This window comes from Antechinus flavipes, chromosome 2, assembly GCF_016432865.1.
Source record: "Antechinus flavipes isolate AdamAnt ecotype Samford, QLD, Australia chromosome 2, AdamAnt_v2, whole genome shotgun sequence".
NCBI lineage: Eukaryota > Metazoa > Chordata > Mammalia > Dasyuromorphia > Dasyuridae > Antechinus > Antechinus flavipes.
Window position 1 is genome coordinate 148,949,499 of NC_067399.1, and position 21,108 is coordinate 148,970,606.

The window sequence follows — 21,108 nt, forward strand, 5'->3', positions numbered from 1 at the left end:
AAATGAAATCAAACAGCTGAAAATAAATGTTTCCTTTCTTGCAAGCAGTTAGGATGCAAGGCATGGGCTTTCAAATATGTCATTGGAAATGGCAAGCTTCACCAGAATTCCAAATACCTTCATTTTACTGTAGTACAGATATCGTTCACATATACACAGACATTTTGCTTTCAATGTCCGTGAAGAACTGGTGCTAAATTACTTTGGGCTTGTTGAAAATAAAATGAAGATCTAGGGGACAAAAGAATGGCTTTTGCCTGTGTTTTTGAGGGGGAAAAGTAATTCAGTAAAATGATTCCAGACTACAGTTGGAATATTGTGTTAAGTCCTGGATGCCCCATTTTTAGGAAGAACATAGGCAAGCTGGTTAGCATTCAGAAGAGATCACTGAGGATGGCAGCTAGGTGGTACTGCAGGGAGAGCACCAGATCTATAGTCAGAAAGACTTAGTTCAAATCTGAACTCAGACACTTATTAGTTGTGTGATTCTGGGCAAATCATGTAGTCCTGTTTGCCTCAATTTTCTTTCTCCAATTTGTGGCGAAAGAAATGTCAGACTATTCCATTGTCTTGGCTAAGAAAACTCCAAATGAGGTCATGAGGAATTAGATATGACTGAAATGACTGAACCACAACAAAAGGGATTGGAGCCTGTGCCATAGGATTACTGGTGGAGAGAACTGGGCATGGTTAACTGGGAGAAGAGAAGATTTAGGGGCTTCCAGTAGGCAGCATAATATAGTGGATTTCGAGTCAAGAATAATTGTGCTTGACCTACTACCTCTCTTTCCTTCACTGGAGGTTTTCAAGCAAAGAATAGCTGACCAACCACTTGTTGGGGATGATGTTGAAGAGATCCTTTTTTAGGAATGGGCTGGAAGGCAGTCACTGAGGTTCCTCCTGACTCTGAGGTTCTGTGATGCTAAAATAAGGCAAGAGGTATATTTTGTTTCTGTGTATCCTAAATCGGGACAATGAAAACCTTTGCCAAACAGAAATTGCTATCTTGCTGTGGGAATTGTAGAGTTGCTCGTGGTCCTCATGTTTGCATGCTAAGGACCCTGGCAAATTAGGGAAATTTCTCAAACTCCCCTGACCTCGTGATTGTTAGCTGAGGTTTGGGAGCACAAATAATGGGTGACCACAGAATGAAATTGCAGATTTTCTCTTGGCCAAACCAACTTGCAGCCCACAGCACAGAAAACTGTCCTGACATAATGGTTTCAATGTGCTCAGTCTGCTCTCTGAGGGATTTCATTTTTGGAGTCACTGAGCTGACCTCACTGAACATCTTTAGAAGGAATTAGATAAAGAGGTATAAAAAGAACACCTTCCCCTCCTACCTCCCTTACCCCAAACAGTATATGCTAATAGGCATGCAAGCCAACTCTTCAGGAATATACATCTTTGGGGTTTCAATGTTCAGGCAAAGATATTACCACAAGTCAAGGGTGGATGAACGACTCAGAATTTCTAAGTATATTCCCGCCTTCTTTTGACCTGGTTACAAATTGTCTCTCTCATACCCTCTACCCCCCGCCCCCCATTCCTACCACCAATTATTTTTTATTAATGGACAGACACAAGAATAGATTAGTAGTTGGATTGGAGTTCAGGGTTCTAAGTGTAAACTTGAAGTTTGTTTGGCTACATTTTTTACCCAACTGTTTTCATTGTTACAGTTACTCATTATGAGTCATAAAGTGAACCTAGAATGATCTCCCTCTTCGTCTCATCTTTATCTATTGAACTTTCTTGGTTTCTTTTAAGTCCCAACTAAAATCCCACTGTCTACAGCAAAGCTTCTTAAACTATGGTGGGGAGGGGTTGTGAAATTGTGATTTATTATCAGTAAATTCTTGAGCAAATTGGGGTTACTAGTGGAAAAAGTTTAAGAAACTTTAGTCTACAAGAATCTTTCCCCAACTCTTTCTTCATTTCATCACTTATTTCCTATTTATCCTATACATAGCTTGCTTTGTGTCCATATGTGATTGCGTATATGTGTATGTATATATATTTGCAGTTGTCTTCTCCTTTAGATTATAAGCTCCTTGAGGGTAGGAACTGTTTTTTGCCTCAGCACTTAGGACAGTGCTTGATACCTAGTGGGTGCTAAATAAATGTCTATTGATTGATGTTCTCTACCCCCACCTCTAGCTTTCCTGACTTTTAAGATGTTTTAAAATATATTATTTCCACTTTTTCAAACTTTTTTTTTCTTGATCTCTTCCTTTTCATACCTTTTTCCTTCTTTTTTTCTCTCCTCCCTCATTTAGTCTGGCCAATCTAGTTAGCAAAATTATAGTTGGCAATTTTTACTTCCATAGCAGTTGACTCAAGACAGGGTTTCTCACCAGTTTTTGAAAGTATATTCACTTAGGAGTGGGGGAGACCCTAGGACACTGAGAAGTAATTTTTGGGGGTAGTGAAAGTAGTCCAGGCTGACCCAGGGAGGAACTCATCTGATACCTTCCAATTGCAATCAAAGATTTTTGCTAAGTTCTGAGTTGAGTTGTTTTTTATATCTTGAAAGGACTGCAAGGCTGACTATGCCCTCTAAGTTTTGGCATTCTGGAGTAAAACTCCACCCTAAAAACTCTGGTGAATATATAAAAAAAATACTACTGTGGACATTAGCTTCCCTCTCCAGGGATTTCAAGAGCCTCTTGTTTGTCCTTCATTTTTGAAGAGGAGCAATGATATCTGAAGGATGATATTTTGAATGAAAGACCAGACCTTCCCACCCAATTTTTAACCTCAGAAAATATCAACACTCAAAGATCCCCAGTGAAGAAGGGAAATAATTATGAAGAAGAATGTGCATTGTATTTGGAGTTGAAGAACTTGGATTTATCTGTGTGATCTTTACCTCTCTGCACTTAAGGTCAAGTCAATTTCTCTATCAGTGCAATAAAAAGGTTAGAATCAATCAGTCCATAAACAAACATTTGTTAAGCTCCTACTGTGTGTACTGTGAGATAAAGACAAAAGTGAATTTGTTCTTGTGCTTACCAGGTTTTGCAAGACCAACTAATTGCAGAAATTGCAGAAAACTAAGCTGTTTCTTTTATGGCTCCTTTTCTCTGATCTAATCCTCTTACAAACTACCAAAGATATAGAGTAGCACTCCATCTACTAATCACAAGTGGAGAAATTGTATTTAAATAAAAAGTTTTATCCTGTAAAAAAAAAAAATTGAACCCAGGAGACAACCTGTATATATAGCCATCCCAGGCACAGGTCAGCTTGACTAGGAAGGCCCTGTAACATGGTGAGCTTCTAGAGGGTCCTTTCTAGCTCTGAGTCCTCTTATGCTGGGAGAAGGTGATTTCTAAGCTCCACTTCTAGTTCCAATCCTCATTTGACATTTGGCACTGCTGGGTAGGTAGGGAAGTGAGGTCTCCCCCCTTCTTCCTTATTTCCCCAGCCTGCTCATTTAACTCAGAGAGCCACTGCCCTAGCAGGGTGACTCATGTTTTCAGTGCAGCAAACACCCGTGAGGACTCCTGTGCAGGAGACTCTGAGACCCTGTACTAAGGGCTCAGTGTTGTTCCTGGCAGCTGCAGAGCACGTGCCTGTCGATTTCCTACATTTGCAAAGTCTGATCAGAGCTAACAACTTTAGAAGGAAGTGGAGGGAGGTGACCAGGAAATAGCCGCAGACCTTATTTTCCTGGCCTTCCTTCCTAGGGGATCAGCCAGCATTCCCTTGATTCTTACCAATAGGATCTTCCCATCAGGCTTCTGTGCACACAGTCTACAGCTAGCCAAAGGGCCTTGCTTACAAACCAGTGCCCCTCCCCCATTCCTCACTCCCAAGTTCAAGTTGATAAATGGGACATTCATGAAGCCTAAAAGGGTGGGAGAAGACATTTATGAACTGTTTTGATGATCATCACAGTGGCCTCTTGCCAGAAGTCAGAGCCAGGTAGAGAATTATTGGCAGACCCAGGCAGAGGGCTACTCCCACACCAAGGTTGTTGGTTTGAGAAATGTGGGTTTTTTTTGCCTTTTCTTTTAAAGACTCAGTCTGAACTCCTCACTACAAAGTCAAGGATGTTGAAGGTGAGCCCTCTGAATGAACTAAGACCAATGACATAGGTTTATTTAGTGTGTTTTTTTTTTTAAAATCAATCTAAGGAGCTAACTAAAGTCCTTTAGTGAATCAAATGATCATGTAGGATTTAGAAGACTCTCTGACTAAGAGAGATTAAGAAATTTATACAAGGTAACACAGGCAAAAAAGTAGCAGAGGTGAGATCTGAACTTAAGTTTCCTTGCTCCAAATCCTGTGCTCCTTTCACTAGACTAGAGATACATGTTGCCTTATTCAATTTTTATTTACTAGAAGTAGCACCTTGTACCAGGGACAGAATCCATTGGGTTGAAATTTAGGACCCAGGCCAATGCTGCATTTGTTTTTGGACTGACTTTCTCACTAACTCTGGGCAAGTCAATCTCTCTGGTTCTTCATTCCTTCGTGTGTGTGTGTATGTATACACATATGTATACATATGTGTACATATGTATATACATTATCATTATTTTTTTTACTGAGGCAATTGGGGTTGTGACTTGCCCAGAGTCACACAGCTAGGAAGTATTAAGTGTCTGAGTTCAGATTTGAACTCGGGTCCTTCTGACTTCAGGGCCAGCACTCTATTCATTGAGCCATCTAGCTGCCCCTTATATATGTACATTATTAATAATCCCTCAAAAATGTTTTGTTGATATTCTAATTTCCACATCTTTCTGAGCTTACTTTCATTTCACAATTATTCCCTTACACCCAATAGATCCCTTCCTTGTAACAAATAAGTATAGGCAAACAAAAGAAATCAACACATTAATTGCATCTGAAAATCTGTGTCTGCAGTTCACTATGTCTCTGACAAGAGGCAGGAGGCACGCTTTATCCTAAGTCTTTTGAAGTTACCATTGGTCATTGCATTAATCAGAGTTCTGAAGCCAATTGTTTTTGTTTTACTTTACATTATTAATCTTCACTCTCAGTGCCCTAAGGAGTGGCTTCTGCTGTGCTATTTTAAGAATGTTTTTACATCATGGGAGATGGAATGAGGATATGACATTTACAGAATGAGTGGGAAAGGTCTTCAGTCCAACCTATACCTGAACAACAATCCTCCAGTCAGAAAACATACTTTTCATTACAGTAGTGTCAAACTCAAATAAAAATGGACCTCTGGGCTGCGTATTGATTTAGGAAACCACAAGTTTAACATTATTTATGTTATATTGTATTTTTATTTATTTTGTGAAACATTTCCCAATTACATTTTAATCTGTTTCAGGCTGGAACTACTTGTATTTTGAATTGGCTTTGAGTTTAATATTGTTGTTCTTCAAGTACTTTTCTTCCTTACTTTATTTGAGGGTCTTCCTGGAAGACCCCCCCATATTTCTCAAGGCATTCCACTTTTGGATATCTCTAAAGGTTAGAAAGTTGGTCCTGACAATCAAGGCCAAATCTGCACCCAACATTCCTACTTATGCCCTCTCTAGGGCCAAGCTGAATAAGACTAATCCTTCTTTCACTTGACAGGCCTTCAGATACTTGAATACAGTTAGCATATCAGTCCTAATTCTTCTCTTCTCCAGGCCTATTATCCCCAGATCCTTCAGTTTTTCCTTTCATGTCACAAACTCATGTTCCTTCACAATAGTGACTGTCCTCCTCTAGAAATTCATCAGCTTCCCAATAGCCTTCCTGAAGGCAATCTGGTACTCTAGACTGGTGAAAGCAGAATTAGGACAAGACTGTTGTCTTTCAAGTTCTAAACGTTGAATTTCTCTTAATGTAGCATCAGATTGCCTTAGCTTTCTTAGCAGTCATAGCATACTGTTAACTTGTATTGAGCAGGTAGCCCACAAAAAGCCCACCTTTTCTTCTCATGAACTCCATTTCCCCCACTCTTTTATTTGTGAAATTGATTTTTTTCAATTCATATATAAGACTATGTCTTTGCTCCCATTAAATTGCAATGTTTGAGCCTATGAAGATCTTTTTTTTTTTTTTTTTTTTTTTGAAACCTTGACTTTGTCTTTCAGTGTTTTTATTCTCTTTTCTGGCTTCATATCATGAAAATGTGATAAACATGTCATTGATGTCTTTATCAACTTGAATAGAACTAATAGAAATGTTAAATAGCTCCTGACCAATCGAAGATCTTCAAGGTACTCTACTGGAGACTTCCTTCTAAGTTAACATTGACCTATTAATAACAATTCTTTGAGTGTAGTCATTAATAGCTCTAGAATGGGACACTTAGAGGTCATCTAGTTCAGAGGTAACAAATACATAGTTCACAGGATACATGTAACCCACAATATTCTGAATGCTATCTGAATCAGATAAAAATATAATTGGAAAATATTTTTAAATAAATAAAACATAATGAAACACAGATAATATTACATAATATTACATTTTAAAACCAAGGCAAAGCATTAGTGGCTCCCATTTTTAAGTTTGACACTACTGTTCTAGCCTAACTTTCTTTACTTTTTTTGAGCCATTAAGCCTTGCTCAAGGTCACTTTGGTATTACTGGGCAGAGCTGGGATTCAGAAGCAGGTCCTCTGATTCTAAATCTAGCAATCTTTCCACTATACTAGACAACTTCATAGTTCAACCAGTTATAAACCGATGTAGTTGTCCAAAGTTCTGCCCCATATTTTTTCATCTTTTCCAGAGGAAAATCATAGGAACCTATGCTTTGTTAAGATATTGTGAAATTGATTGGAGTTTATTCCCCTAACCATTTAGCATGGTGATTTTTCTAGAAAAGAAAGTAAGTGTAGTCTGGCATACAATGTTCTTGATGATTCTGGGTGATCTTAGCAACATATCATTTCATTTTGGAAATTAAAAAAAAACATGGAGAAGACAAAAAGAGTGGGAAATGAAGTTTGGTTCAGGGAGAAGTTTGAAATTATCTCACCAACTTTGCATTCACCACTGCCACCATTTTATTGTCTTACTAATACAATACCATCATTAAAAAGCTCATAAGTAAATGACTTTTGGGGAGTCAGGAGCCCAAGACATTAGGCAAGAAAATGAAGGCAGGTAAGAATGGTGTCAGCTTTGAGGGAAAAGTAGAGTTAAGAGTAAGACCTAAAAGCACCTAGGATGGATTGTCATTAGTAGCTCCATGGAATTTGAGAACTCTGAGCTCAATTGAGAGAATTTTGCCCAGCCAGTGAGATTTCAAAAATTCTCACTCATGTGCCTTGGGTTAAAGACTATTAATCAAGAGAAAACTGCAGCATCCATTTACTCAGATAGTTGTATGCTCAGAGGGAACAAGCAATTTGCGAAGCCAAAGAAAGAGAGTGAGCAGTTCCCTACTTATAATTCTGAAAGAAAACAGTTGGCCTCCCCAAAGGCCATAGGCCAATAATATGTCATCACAGAGAGCTGAGACACTCCAGTTTGCTTGCCAGAAATGGGTTTCTACCCTATCACCATCCTGAAGAGACAGTTCCTACATGGCCTGGCAGAATGTACAGCCAGAATGTAGAATCTGGAAAATATCTTGCTTTGCAGAATGATTGCTCTAAGAGGCAAATGCTTGCTTAATCAATGATCCTATTTAGTTTCTTTATTTTGCATACAACATATTTTTTCTCTATATAATTCTCTTAAAGGAGGGATACTTAAGTTTTCCAGGGGCGTCCCTTACCTATAAAGGTAATACTCCTAACATATCAATCACTGAACATGTTATTTTGATGCTTAGGCTTTCCTCCCCCTTCTCCCTTCTCCCTTGTGCCTGAGAACACACATTTGTGAGAAGCTTGGCTGGGATTGTGAATGCCATCTATGTCCATGAGTCAGAGCATAGACAGCTGCCACACAGAAGAATAAAACCAATTCCCTCCTGGCTCCATCCTTCAGTGGTTTACAAAATACTCCCCCTATAATAACCCTAAAAGACAAATTGTGTGAATTACATCAGAATTTTACAGTTGAGGAAACTAAGGCTCAGAAAGATTAAATGTCTTAACTGTATAAATATGTATACATATATTGTATTTAACATATATAACATGTATGGGACTACCTACCATCTAGGGGAGGATGTAGGGGGAAGGAGGGGAAAAGTTGGAACAGAAGTTTTTGCAAAGGTCAATGCTGAAAAATTACCCATGCATATGTTTTGTCAATAAAAATTATTTTATTAACTATTATTACTATATATTACTCTAATAATTTTTTTAAAAGATTAAATGTCTTGTCATAAATTACTGTCATCGCTGGGTTTTGAACCAAAGCAGTACCAGATCTCAAGCTATAATATGAAGCTGTAGTCATCAAAACAATTTAGTATTAGATAACAAATAGAATGTTAATCAATGAAACAGATCAGATATACAATAAACAGAAGCAATTGAATATATATCCTAGTGTTTGATAAAGCCAAAGATCACAATTATTGGGGCAAACACTCTGTAAAACAAAAACTACTGGAAAAAAAGGAACAGAGTCCATCAGAAACTAGACATAGACCCACATCTTATGCTCTATGCCAAGATAAGCTCAGAGTTAGCACATAATTTAAACATGAAGGGTAATATCACAAACAAATTAGTGGAAGGAGCATGGAATGCTCTATGGATAGGTAAGAGTTCACGACCAAAGAAGAAATATATAGGTTCATAGGAGACAAAATGGATAATTTTGATTACATAAAATTTAAAATCTTTTGCACAAACAAAACCAATACAGTCAAAAGTAGAAGAAAAACAGAATTAAAGCAAAGAGTTAGCAGGGATAGCAAAGATATGTGCATGAGGGAGTAGGGAAGAGTGTTTGTGTGTGTGTATCTATCTGTCTATCTGTTTATCTATCTATCTATCTAACCATAAATATATCCCTGCTTAACTATAGCCTGCTTGGGGGAGGTGGTGAGAGAGAATCAGAAAGGAAAAAAAAAAAGAATAAAATTTAAAAAGTACATAACAGAGAACAAAAGATCAATGTATAAGGAAGTAAAGAAAACATGAATACTAATGAATAAATTTTCTTCTACTATTATATGTCCTTTCTTGAACTGGTAATTTATTATTATATAATTTGAATATCCGCCCCCCCCTCCCCCAATGTTCTGCTGGGCACATGGAAATGATCTATTCTATTTTGTTTTCCTTTTCTGTTTTTCTGGTTTTTTTTTAAATAAAATAAGAGAGGAAAAAAATGAAAGAAAATCAGGAAACTGAGAAAAAATCTTTGTAGTAGGTTCTTTGGATAAAGGTCTAATTTCTCAAATATATAGGAAATTGAGCCAAATTTATAAGAATCATTCCCCAGTTGACAAATGGCCATAGGACACAAATGGGAAATCTTTAGAAAAGCTATCAATAGTTATATTAAAATGTTCTAAATCACTAATAGAGAAATATAAGTTAAAACAAGTCTGAGGCATACTTCATATACATCAGATTGACTAAGAGGATAGAAAAGGAAAATGACAAATTCACCATATTGCTTCTACCTGTACTAAGCATGTGGAAAACAGAAAAAAGTAGAAAGAAGGCTGAGTTTGAAGTGAGAGGACCTGGGTGTTAGATTAGAGTTAGGGTTAAATGAGATTGACCTGGAGTCAAATTCTAGCTTGTCTTATTGTTGTTATTCATTTGCTTCAGTGTATCTCACTCTTCATGGCCCATTTGGAGAATTCCTTGCAAAGATCCTGGAGGGACTTGCCATTTTTTTCTTCAGCTCATTTGAGGAAACAGAGGCAAGCAAGATGAAGTGACTTGCCCAGAGCCATACAGTTATTCTTTCTGACTGCAGCCTCCTGCTCTATGCACTATGGCACCACTTAGCTGCCCCAACTTGTCTTATTGGCAAGTCATTTAGGTCTTCTGGGTCTCAGTTTTTATAAAATCAAGGAGGTGAACTAGGAAATCTTAAAAGATTGCTTTCAAAGACACTATCTAAATCAGACACAATCTTTATACTTCCAAGTTTGGCTGTTGGAATGGAAAAACAACGTTACTTATTTGTTAAACTTTTTTTGTGTACAGAGCACAGTGACCAGTGATGGGGAGAATAAAAGTTTAGATAAAATATGATTCCTGTTCTCACAGAGCTCACTATCTAGGAGAGATGGAAGACACCAAGAGAAATAATCAGTATTATATCATAAGAACATTCATAAAGGCACAGAACTAGGTGATAATGTGAGTTACTAGAAGAATTATCAGCTGACTAGATAAGAAAGCTTCCTCCAGGAGGTGATGTTTGAGATGGGGTTTAAAAGGGAAACTAGGGGGGACAGGGGATAGAAGATTGATTTTCCTGAATTCTAATCTGGTCTCAGACTCTTACTAGCTGTGTGATCCTGGACAAGTCATTTAACCCCAGTTGCCACAAAAAACAACCCCCCCCCAAAAAAAAAAAAAAAAGAAGAAGAAAAATAAATTTCCTAACAAGGAGGAATTTGCATCAGATAATATCTGAGGTGCCTTGTATGAGTTCCTTGTGCTGGTAAATGTTTAACAATTGGCTCTCTGGGGGAAAATGTATATAGGACAGAGTTGAAGCTTAATTGCTATTAATATTTTCTTTAAGTCTAGGCAACAAAACAATAAATCAAATCCTGATTTGTAGCTTTTGTTGATCTCTGAGGTATAAAAATCTCACACTGGAAAGTTACTAGAGGTCCTTGAGAGCAGAAACTGGCTTCATTACACCTCTGATTGAACTCTATGACCTTATGAAAGAGAGCTTCAAAATGATCTTTCAGGATTGATAAGAAACATCAGGGATCATACACCAAGCACAGAGAACCAAAGAAATCCTAATAAAATAAAAACAAAAAAAGGTATTTCCTTTCCTTTTGAGGATTTAAATTATTTTTATTTGAAAATTGGAAGCATTTTTTAAAAAAATTATTAGTAAAACATTTGAGACAGTGTTATCAGCTGACCTCTGCTGGCACAGAAACTTTAGGAGAATATGGAATTAGGCAGATAGAGTATTGGAAAAAGGAAGTTCTGGATTAATAGCCCACCTCTGACACTTACTTACTCTGTGACCCTGAGCAAACAAAATCTCTTATTTTTTCATCTGTAAAATGTAATAGCATCTACCTCACAAATTCTGAGGCTCAAAGAAGAAAATATCTCTTGTATGTTTTAAAGAGATAAATTAATGAAAGAGCTATTGTTTGCATGCTGTATTTCTAAAAACCAGGCTATAAAATGCTGACGGAAAACTCTTTATAGTCAGGTCATTATAATTTATGTGCAATAGCATAACTATTAAGCGGAATAACAGAAGGATGCTTTGTGACAAATTTCATGACCCTGTCTCACCAGTGATACCCAGCTGGTGGAAACAGTGGTTGGTGGTTTACCAAGAAGCACTGCTGATGTGCAGCTCAGTGTTTCTACAGAAACTAGGTGCTTCCTAGATGTGTGATCTTGGATTAGTCACTTAGTCACTGAGTCTTTCCTGTTGTCAGTTGCCATATGTATAACATAGGGAGAGTAATATCATCTATCTTCCAAGGTTATTGTGAGGATCAAATGAAATAACATATAGGAAGTGCTTCACAAATCTTAAAGAGTTTTAGGTGCACACGTGCCTCTGTATGTGTGTGTGTTCCACGTGGTAAAAATTGTTTTCAATATGACCTCTTCCTTTCCCACCCAGTTTCTTTTCTGAAAAGAAAGCTTTCTCTAGCTGACACTCTGGAGGACACTATACCCAAAAATCATAACAACTTTCTTTGTTATAGCATAAATGTTGGGGGTTTCTTCGGTTTTTAAAGTTTCTGATGGCTCTTCATGCTTCAATCCATCAGTACTTCAAAGTATGAACTACTTTGATAGCTGTCTCTTTGATGTGGGCACTCTCTTCCTACCCACACAGATGGCGATCCATCGATGCTTTCTCATCTTATGTGGTTCTTGTCCATATTTTGCTCTAAATCTCCCATAGAGTATCTGTCCAATGTGTTGAAGCTTTCTTTTAGCTTTTTCAATATTTGATGGATAGCAGGGCAGCTCTTGGGTTGTCCATCTATTATATTTCAATTTTGCTACACAACTGGCTTCCCTCTTCTTCCAGCTATGGATATCCTCAATATTGTTTTTTATGACTCTCTTTGAATCTGCGTCACCATAAATAATGGACTGTAGCTGAATATCAATCTAACATGTCCTTTCACTGTCCTTTGTTTTTCATGTATTTTGGATTCTTCTGAAATTGTGGCTGTTCCTTGACTCATAGTTGTATAGTATCACCAGGAAAAATCAATGTTGAAGTTTTGGGATTTTTATATAAGAACATAGCTTATGATCTAGAACACATCTATCCTATTCAATGCTGTGTCCAATTCATTTGTTTTTTGTAATGTCTTTTTGTGTGTTAGATAATGATTGGCCAATTCAGTGAGAAGCTCGTCTAACTACTAACTGTTGTAATTGGAGTAATATAGATTACTTTTAAAAAAATACTTGACTGATGCTTTTAAAAAAAGTCACTGTCATTTCTCAGGACCTCCCCTCAATAGAAAGAAACCTCTCCTACAACAATTAAGTGAGCTTAATTAAAATAGACACAATGATCATGTTTAAAATGTTTTAGGACACACCCATAATCTACCACCAAGAGGAGGAAAGATACTTATCATCTATCCATTGGAATCAAAATTGTTAGCAATATTCATTTTTCATTCCCTCAATTTTTCTCACGGATTTCCAGGCTCACCTATTATGAATATTCATAATGTTCCAATATAAGTAAGCATATTTGTTAATTTAGGTGATATTGTTAAGTTCTTCAAGGAAAATGGTGCATATACTTCAGTTATCCTCATCAGGTTTTTTGTTTGCTTGTTTGTTTGTTTTTTTGTTTTTTTAAAGCTTATCAGAGCAAGGCAGAATAATCTTCAAGCCCTTTCCTTTTCCAGTTCTGAACAGCCTGGCTCTAAAAGATGAGCCATTATAACTCTTGCCTTGGGTTTTATTTTGCAAAATACATGCAAAGATAATTTTCAACATTCACCCTTGAAAAACCTTGTCCAAATTTTTTCTCCCTCCCTCTCCCATCTCCTCCTTTCTCTAGATAGCAAGCAATCCAGTATAGGTTAAACATATGTAATTCTTCTAAACATTTTTCCACACTTGTCATGCTGCATGAGAAAAATCAAATCAAAAGGGGGAAAAAACCCATGAGAAAAAAACAATGACAACAAACAATAATAACAACAAAAATAGTGAAAATAATATGCTTTTATTCACATTCTGTTGCCATAGTTCTCTTTCTGAATGTGAATGGCTCTTTTCATCATAAGTCTGTTGGGATTGTCTTTTAAGATGATAGAACTGGGGTGTGTTTCATTCTTTCTTTCCCACCAAGCCTGTGGGGACTTAGGTTTCCTTGGGAGTGAATCCTCCTTTCACTTTCTGTTTATGTACATTGCATCCTCAAGCAAATACTCTTTGTTCCTGATGGGAGAAGGGAAGAGGACACTCTCCTATTCCTTCTCCTGGGGTTGTGGTAGAGAAAAGCACCCAAGGATTTGTTCTGCTTGTAGATCCAGAGTTCTCTTATGATTTGCAGCTCCAGACAGATGCCCAACCACTTCTGAGCCTCTGGAGTAAAATATCTTGCAGAGCTCTAGCCTAAGTCTCCACATGTCTTTTTCCTATGTTAGAATGTTTTCTCATAGTTCAAGTGGACATTTGGATGAAATGCTGGGCTTGGAATTAGGAACACAAATTCAAATTCGACTTTAGACATTTACTAGCTGTGTAACTCCAGGCTAGTCACTTAACTCTGCCTCAGTTCCTTATCTGTAAAATGAGGATAATACTAGCATCTTCCTCCTAGGATTGGTATGAAGATCAATGAGATAAAATTTGTACTTAAATTTAAAGCACTATATGTTTCATTCAGATACTTTTCAGTCATGTCTAACTCTTTTGGACTCTGTTTGGGGTTTACTTGGCAAAGATACTGGAGTAATTTGCCATTTCCTTCTCCAGGTTACTTTAGAGATGAGAAAGCTGAGACAAATAGGATTAACTGACTTGCTCAGGGTCTAATAAGCCAGTAAGTTTTTAATGACATATTTGAACTCAAGAAGAAGAATCTTCCATATTACAGGTCCTGAACACTATCCACTGTGCTATCAAGTTGTCCCAAAGTACTATGTTATGTGAAGAGAAGAAGGAGTAGGAGGAAAAGGAGAAAGAGAGAAAGAAGGAAGAGAAGGACAAGGACAAGGAGAAGGAGAAAAGAAGAGAAGGAGAAGGCCAAGGAGAAGAAAAAGAAGAAGAAGAAAAAAGAGAAGGAGAAGAAGGAGAAGGAGGAGGAAGAGGAGAATGAGAGAAAGAAGCAGCAGAAGCAGAAGTAGAGGCAGAAGCAACTGAAGAAGCAGAAGCAGAAGTAAAAGCAGAAGCAGCTGAAGAAGCAGTAGAAGTAGAAGTAGAATCACATGCAGCTGAAGAAGCAGAAACAGAAGCAGCAGAATCAGCAGAAGCAGAAGCAGCAGACAGAAGCAGAAGCAGCAGAAGTAGAAGTAGATGCAGAAGCAAGAGTAGCAGAAAAAGTAGAAGCAGCAGAAACAGCAGCAAAAGCAGCAGAAGAAGCAGCAGAAGTAGAAGCAGAAGCAGCAGCAGAAGTAGAAACAGCAGCAGCAACAGCAGCAGCAGCAGCAGCAACAGCAGCAGCAGCAGCAGCAGAAGTAAAAGTAGAAGCAGAAGTAGAAGCAGAAGCAGCAGCAGAAGTAGAAACAGCAGCAGCAACAGCAGCAGCAGCAGCAGCAGCAGCAGCAGCAGCAGCAGAAGTAAAAGTAGAAGCAGAAGTAGAAGCAGAAGCAGCAGCAGAAGCAGAAACAGCAGCAGCAGCAGCAGAAGTAGAAGTAGCAGCAGCAGAAGTAGAAGTAGCAGCAGCAGAAGTAGAAGCAGCAGCAGCAGAAGTAGAAGCAGCAGAAGTAGAAGCAGAAGCAGCAGCAGAAGCAGCAGCAGAAGCAGAAACAGAAGCAGAAAAAGCAGCAGCAGCAGCAGCAGAAGTAGAAGCAGCAGCAGCAGAAGTAGAAGCAGAAGAGGAAAGGAGGAAGTAGTAGTAGTCATCATAATTGTAATTGTTGTCATCTCTGGGAAAATTTGAGATACTATGTTACTTTCTGATTCTATGATTTTCTTTCTCTAGTATGAATAGAAAAAGATGGCACAGTCTAATATGGGTGTCACTTTCAATGTAATTAGTAAAAAGAAAGATTGTCTTCTGCATTAGCAGATGAGATAAACCAAAATCCAATCCTATGTGGGTGGAAATATGCTTATACTTAGAGTCAACCAAAACTTCTGGGTTGGAATTTTGGCTAAGATACTAATTCTGTCACATGGGGCAATGTGACAGAATTTCTCTGAACCCAGTTTTCCCATTTGGAAAATGGAAGTAATAAAGCAGTATTACCTTAATAACAATGATAATTAACAAATGTACAATGATTTAAGGTTTGTAACGCACCTTGCATATTTCTTATTTGATCCTGACAATAACCATGAGGGAGGGAGATGTTACAAGTAACTCCATTTTACAGGAAAAGAAACTGAGGCAGAGAGAGAGGTCTACACAGCTAGCAAGTGTCTGAAATGAAATTCAATCTCTGAATGAAGTAGAAAGGAATACTCATCAGAGAATCTATTGAAGAAATAGACAATCATCTGATATGAACAACAAATTATTAAGAACAATGAATCTGAACCCTACATGAATTTAATATTGAAATAAAATAAAATTCCTTTCTTTTTCTCACTGTCTAATTTGTAAAGTTATCTTCTCCTTCCTTCTTTCTGTTCTCAGCCATTTGACTCTTTCCTGTAATCTGATTTCTCTCCCCCACCAATTTATTGAAAACACTCTCTCCAAGTTTACCAGTGATCTCTTCACTGTTAAATCCAACAGCTTTTTCTTATTCTTCCCCTCCTTATCTTTGAACTTTCAACAGCACTGAAACAGTTTAGACACCTCGAGGACCAGATAGAAGGTATTTCTAGGTAGGACCAAATCATCCTCAACATTTTGACCTTTCCTCTCAGACCTAGAATCCTGCACCCAATGGCAGCACTCCATATACATTAATGGTCCTGTTACCAGCCTGTCCCTCCAAAAGCCATCTTCCTAAAGAGTAATCCCTATTTTTTCCACAGCTTCTAAAGGACATATAAAAGAAAGTTCTTGCCAGCCAAGTTCTAGGCACTGTTAAATGGCAACATCAGAAGCAGAAATTGATTTTATTAATGGAAATGACACTAAAACCAAAAACTGCCTAAATGCTATGAGAGACCTGCTCTTTCTCTCTTCCTAAAAGCCAACTTTCCTAGATATAATGAATGTAAACTCGATAGCAGGGATTGTCTTAATTTTTCCCCATGAATGTCTTCATTTTTTACCCCAAGCACTTAACTTTGGATGTAGAAAGTACTGAGAATATGATTTTTTTCCATTCTCTCAGTCATCCATTAAGCATATTTTCATTCCTTCATTTATAACACCTTGCCTTTGCCCTTGAGATTAAGGGCAAACCTCATCTGAAATGAGATTAAATATTCTTCTTGCTAATTCTAAATCCTTCGCTCCCTTCATTATATCATTTAGTTGCCTCATCTTAAAAAATTGTTGCCAGACAAGAAAACTATTCGGTTCTGCACACATATATTGTATCAAGGATATACTGTAACCTATTCAACATATAAAGGAGTGCTTGCCATCTAGGGGAGTGGGTGGAGGGAGGGAGGGGAAAAATCGGAACAGAAGTGAATGCAAAGGATAATGCTGTAAAAAATTACCCTGGCATGGGTTCTATCAATAAAAAGTTATTTTTAAAAAATAATAATAATAAAAAGAAAGAGAAAAAAATAGTTGCCACGAAAGTGCTTCATAAACTCAGTGCCATAGCAACATAAGCAATTGTTCTTGTATTGATGCTGACATTCCAAGAATGAGCATATGACAGGGGTAGCCCACCTGGGATGGTCTGAGATACTTAGTTTTGTCACCTCTCTTTTCTTCCTCATGGCTGGTCTAAAAGGGAAAGAGTGATTCAGTTGAGACTCCTGAATGCTTCTTTTGATTTTGCTATACACTTCTCATATCAGTGTTGTCTACAGTACAGTCTTCTTCACTGTTAAATAATTTATGCAATATGGAGCAGGCTGTGCTGACAAGTGTGGAAGTTTTTAAGTTAGTGGGAAGATTTGTCAGAGAATTCTCTCTCTGAATGATTTGATGACGTATTTATTCTTTAACCTGTTCACATCAACCTCAAATGAAAAGGATTAAATATTAGACATGGTGAAGGCTGTCATCCTAGCCCTCAACCACCTTTCCTATTCTCTCCAATTTAAGCTATGACAGAGTATGTCTTGTCTCTAAATGGGATTTATATTCCTAACTACAGAGGAGGATAATGATAAGATTACTGAGAAGTGAAACCCAGCTTTGATTATTGAATGAGATACAATGAACTAATGAAAACTAATTCTCCCCAATATAGGGGAACTTGAGAAGATATTGTGCAAAATCTTATGTTACAATTATGTTTTGTTTTTAAGTTGTTAAGATTTATCACATCCTTTGTAAAAATTATTTACCCAAAGTATACAGTAGGATATTATGGAAGAGTCCACTGCCTATAATTTGATTGGTTTTTAACATCTACAGAGGAAACACTTCTTTGAGTATATTTTATTTATTTTTTTATTTTTTGCTGAAGCAATTGAGATTAAGGTTCTTACCCAGGGTCACACAGCTAGGAAGTGTTAATGGTCTGAGATCGGATTTGAACTCAGTCTTTCTGACTTCAGGGCTGGTGCTCTATCCACTGTACCGACTAGCCACCCCTGAGTATACGTTATAATCTTTAATATGCTTTGTAAATGTGAGTTGTTATTATTTTTTTTAACATTTTTTTCTAATATAATGTAAGTTGTTGAACTTTTGTTTTTTCTGTCTATCTATATAAATGTTATCTTTCATACAGGACAAACAGGCTTCTTGAGGGCAGAGACTATTTTATTCTGGTCTTTGTATCTTTCACCAGTGCCTGGCACAGTTCCTGGCATATTAGTGTTTGCTTAATACTATTAATAACTAATGAATTAATCATACTAATTCCCATGAATATATTGCTATTAAATGCATTAAGTGATTAATACTTGTTAATTGATTGATTGATTGACTTGGACCATTACAACTAAACTATTACAAGGAAATAAACGTCCTCATGGAATATAGTATTTAGTTTCCTGAGAAAGATTTCTACATATGAAATATTCTGTTCTTCTTCATTTGTAACTATCTCTTTCAAATATCCAGATCCTACTTATTCAGAAACAATAAGCTTTAGGTCTAGGGCTTTGAGAGAAAGCCAGGGGCATAATTTGATGACCCCTCAAAGTTTCTAGCAGCCCTGGGGGATTTGTGAAAGTTCATATAAACATTTGTTCATTAATGATCATGACCTACAGTGATAGAGCACCTTTCATGCAAAAGATCCCCTGATATTTTATAAACTCCTTGCTGGAATGGTTGTATTCACCCCTGACATACGTACCTCGGGAGGAGAGCACAGCAGCTGTTTTATAGGGCATGGGAGAGACTCAACAGTAATTGAAGGCAGGAAGTGAAGAATATCTTTTCCACTTGAAACCACAGGGGGGGCCTCTGGGAGGCTGAAAATAATGACCTGTGTTTGAATTTGACAGGAACACCAGGGTTAAAGTTGGTTTCCTTCTGAGAATGTCCTTTTGAAATATGTTCTAGAATATCACTACCATCTTCTTAATTATGTCACAAAGTTAGTTAAGCCGAATAATTAATGATCATAAGGCACTTGGAAACTATCAAATGCCATATAAATGTTAAGCAGTAAAAATCACTTTGCCTATGAAATGGAGGGAAGGAGTAATATGTAGAGGAAAATGCCTTTTTTGAGGCATCTTCAGGTGCTATGGCTCCGTATGAGTTGGGGGAGGGGAGATGTTATGATTTTTAATTGTTTTAAGTCAGATTTTGAAAGACACCATTATAGATTCTGTTTCAAAGCAGTTTGGAAGGTAATCGGGCTGCTGTTTGACTTTTGTAATAATTTCACATTGTCTGTTCACTTGTCGCGCCAGAAACACAAAGGTTTTGCCTTTTGGATTTCAATAAAATATCATGTTTGCTTTTACTACTTCTAGCCGGAGGCAGTTTGGGCCCAAGGCCAAGGAAGAAGTCAAGATCATTGAACACCAAACGCAGTACCTCCGATTGATGCCTCATTTGGCAACGGCATTAGCGCTGACTTTTACCAGCAGGTAAAACCTTCTTTTGGCCATCTGAACTGATTAAATATTTGCTAACTAAACATTAGCATAAGTGACATGCTAAAATTAATAAGTAGCTGAAAGGAGATGTGATAGCTTTTTGGATGGACTAGAAATAATAGCCAACAAGCCATTGTCTTGGTGATCTGTGCTAATGAAAACCTTCAGATAATTAAAAGAGCTCATTTTCTCCATTGGGTTTCTTTCCTTTTTTTTTCCCTCCAAGCAAACCATTTGTCAGAGTTGCTAAAAGAAAAAAACAATAGATTTGGCCAGTTTGATTTTCAGCTTCTTTTTTCTCTCTCTCTCCACCACCCCTTAAATAGAGGTTCTAAAAAAACAATAATGGAGAGGAATGATGCCATTCTTAACATTTTAAGTGATGAGTTCAGCTGTCTCCTGTCTATTATCCTTGAATCCTTCACACTAAAAACACTCATACATTTTCAGCCCCGAATTGCCTCTGCCATTCATCTTTTCTGATCCTGTTTCCTGAACTGCTGAAAACACCTGAATGAGTTCAATCCATAATGCCATTACTACAGCCCATTACTACAGAATAAATTTTTTTTATTTTTTGATTGACTGTCTGTTGGACTCCACATTACTGTATCAAACCTTTCTCTCTCTCCTCAAGTTCCCAATTTGGTTTCTTTTCCTTTTCCTTGGCAGAGACTTTCTCTTCATCCATTGTTTTAATGGCAATATCAAAGCTGTCTTCTATGAATACCTTTTTCTCCCCTACCCACAATTCAAAATCCCTCTACATGGACCTCTGTTTTCTTCTCCTTTGTTCTAGTCCTTGAGAAAAAAGTATCCTTTCTTGCCAAACTTTCTCATCTCCACTGGGAGGTCCTCTCTTCTCCCTCTCTCTTCTTTTTCCATTTCCCTTTCTTCCCCTTCCTCTTTCCCTCCTCCTTTTCTCTATCTATCTCCCTGTGTCTGTCTGTTTCTGTCTGTCTGTTTCACCATCTCTCCCCTTGTCTCTATATCTCTGTCTCTCTCTCCCCCTTTGTCTCTGTTTCTCTGTCTTTATTTCTGTCTCTGTCTTTCTCTTCCTAAAAACAACTCCCCCCCCAATTCATTTGACCTAATCATCCCACCAAGTTACCATACTATATTCTTTGTCTTCTTCAAAATTCTTTTAAAAAATAGTAACCTCTTCCTCAATGAACCTTTGTGAGACTGGGCAAATTACTCAGCTTCTGCCCAGTTCCTCATCTGTAAAATGAGACTGCTAATGTTTACTTCTCAGAATTGGTAAGTGTGCTTTGTGAACTGTGAAGCTCTCTAGCATAAATAGGAGCTGTTAGCATTAGCTAGCTATCACTAGGACGAAATGGTCCTCTCTTAGGTTACCAGTCATTTCTTAGTTGTCAAATTTTATGGACTTTTTTCCCCCTGTCATTCCATTTGACTTCTTGTCACTTTTGGCAGCATCCACAATCCTCCAGCCCTATATATTCTCTTTCTTTCCTCGGCTCCTCTATACTGCCTTTGCTACATTTTTATTCCTCCCTCTCTGCCCTTTTCCCTAACCTTTGCTAGAGCCATTATCCACATTCCATTGTTTAAACACGGACGTTTTCCAAAGGCTCCATCCTAGTCCTCTATTCTCTCTGTGTATTCCTTCACCTGCTAATGGGGACATCGCCAGTTTCTTGACTTTTCCCTGGCCACTGGAGTCTGATAGCTCTGGAGGAGAGAGTGAGGATGATGACTTTATTTTTTTCTGCTTCATTTAAATACAA

The 21,108-nt window shown here is 37.6% G+C and overlaps 1 protein-coding gene across 2 annotated transcripts in view; it reads left to right on the forward strand.

The window, feature by feature from the left end:
• Positions 1-21,108, forward strand: part of ACOXL (acyl-CoA oxidase like) — a 511,030-nt gene that overhangs the window by 266,611 nt on the left and 223,311 nt on the right. For both annotated transcript variants that reach the window (XM_051975799.1, XM_051975800.1), the window contains exon 11: positions 19,232-19,348. In XM_051975799.1, the coding sequence (XP_051831759.1) occupies positions 19,232-19,348 (117 nt within the window). The remainder of the gene's footprint in view (positions 1-19,231; positions 19,349-21,108) is intronic.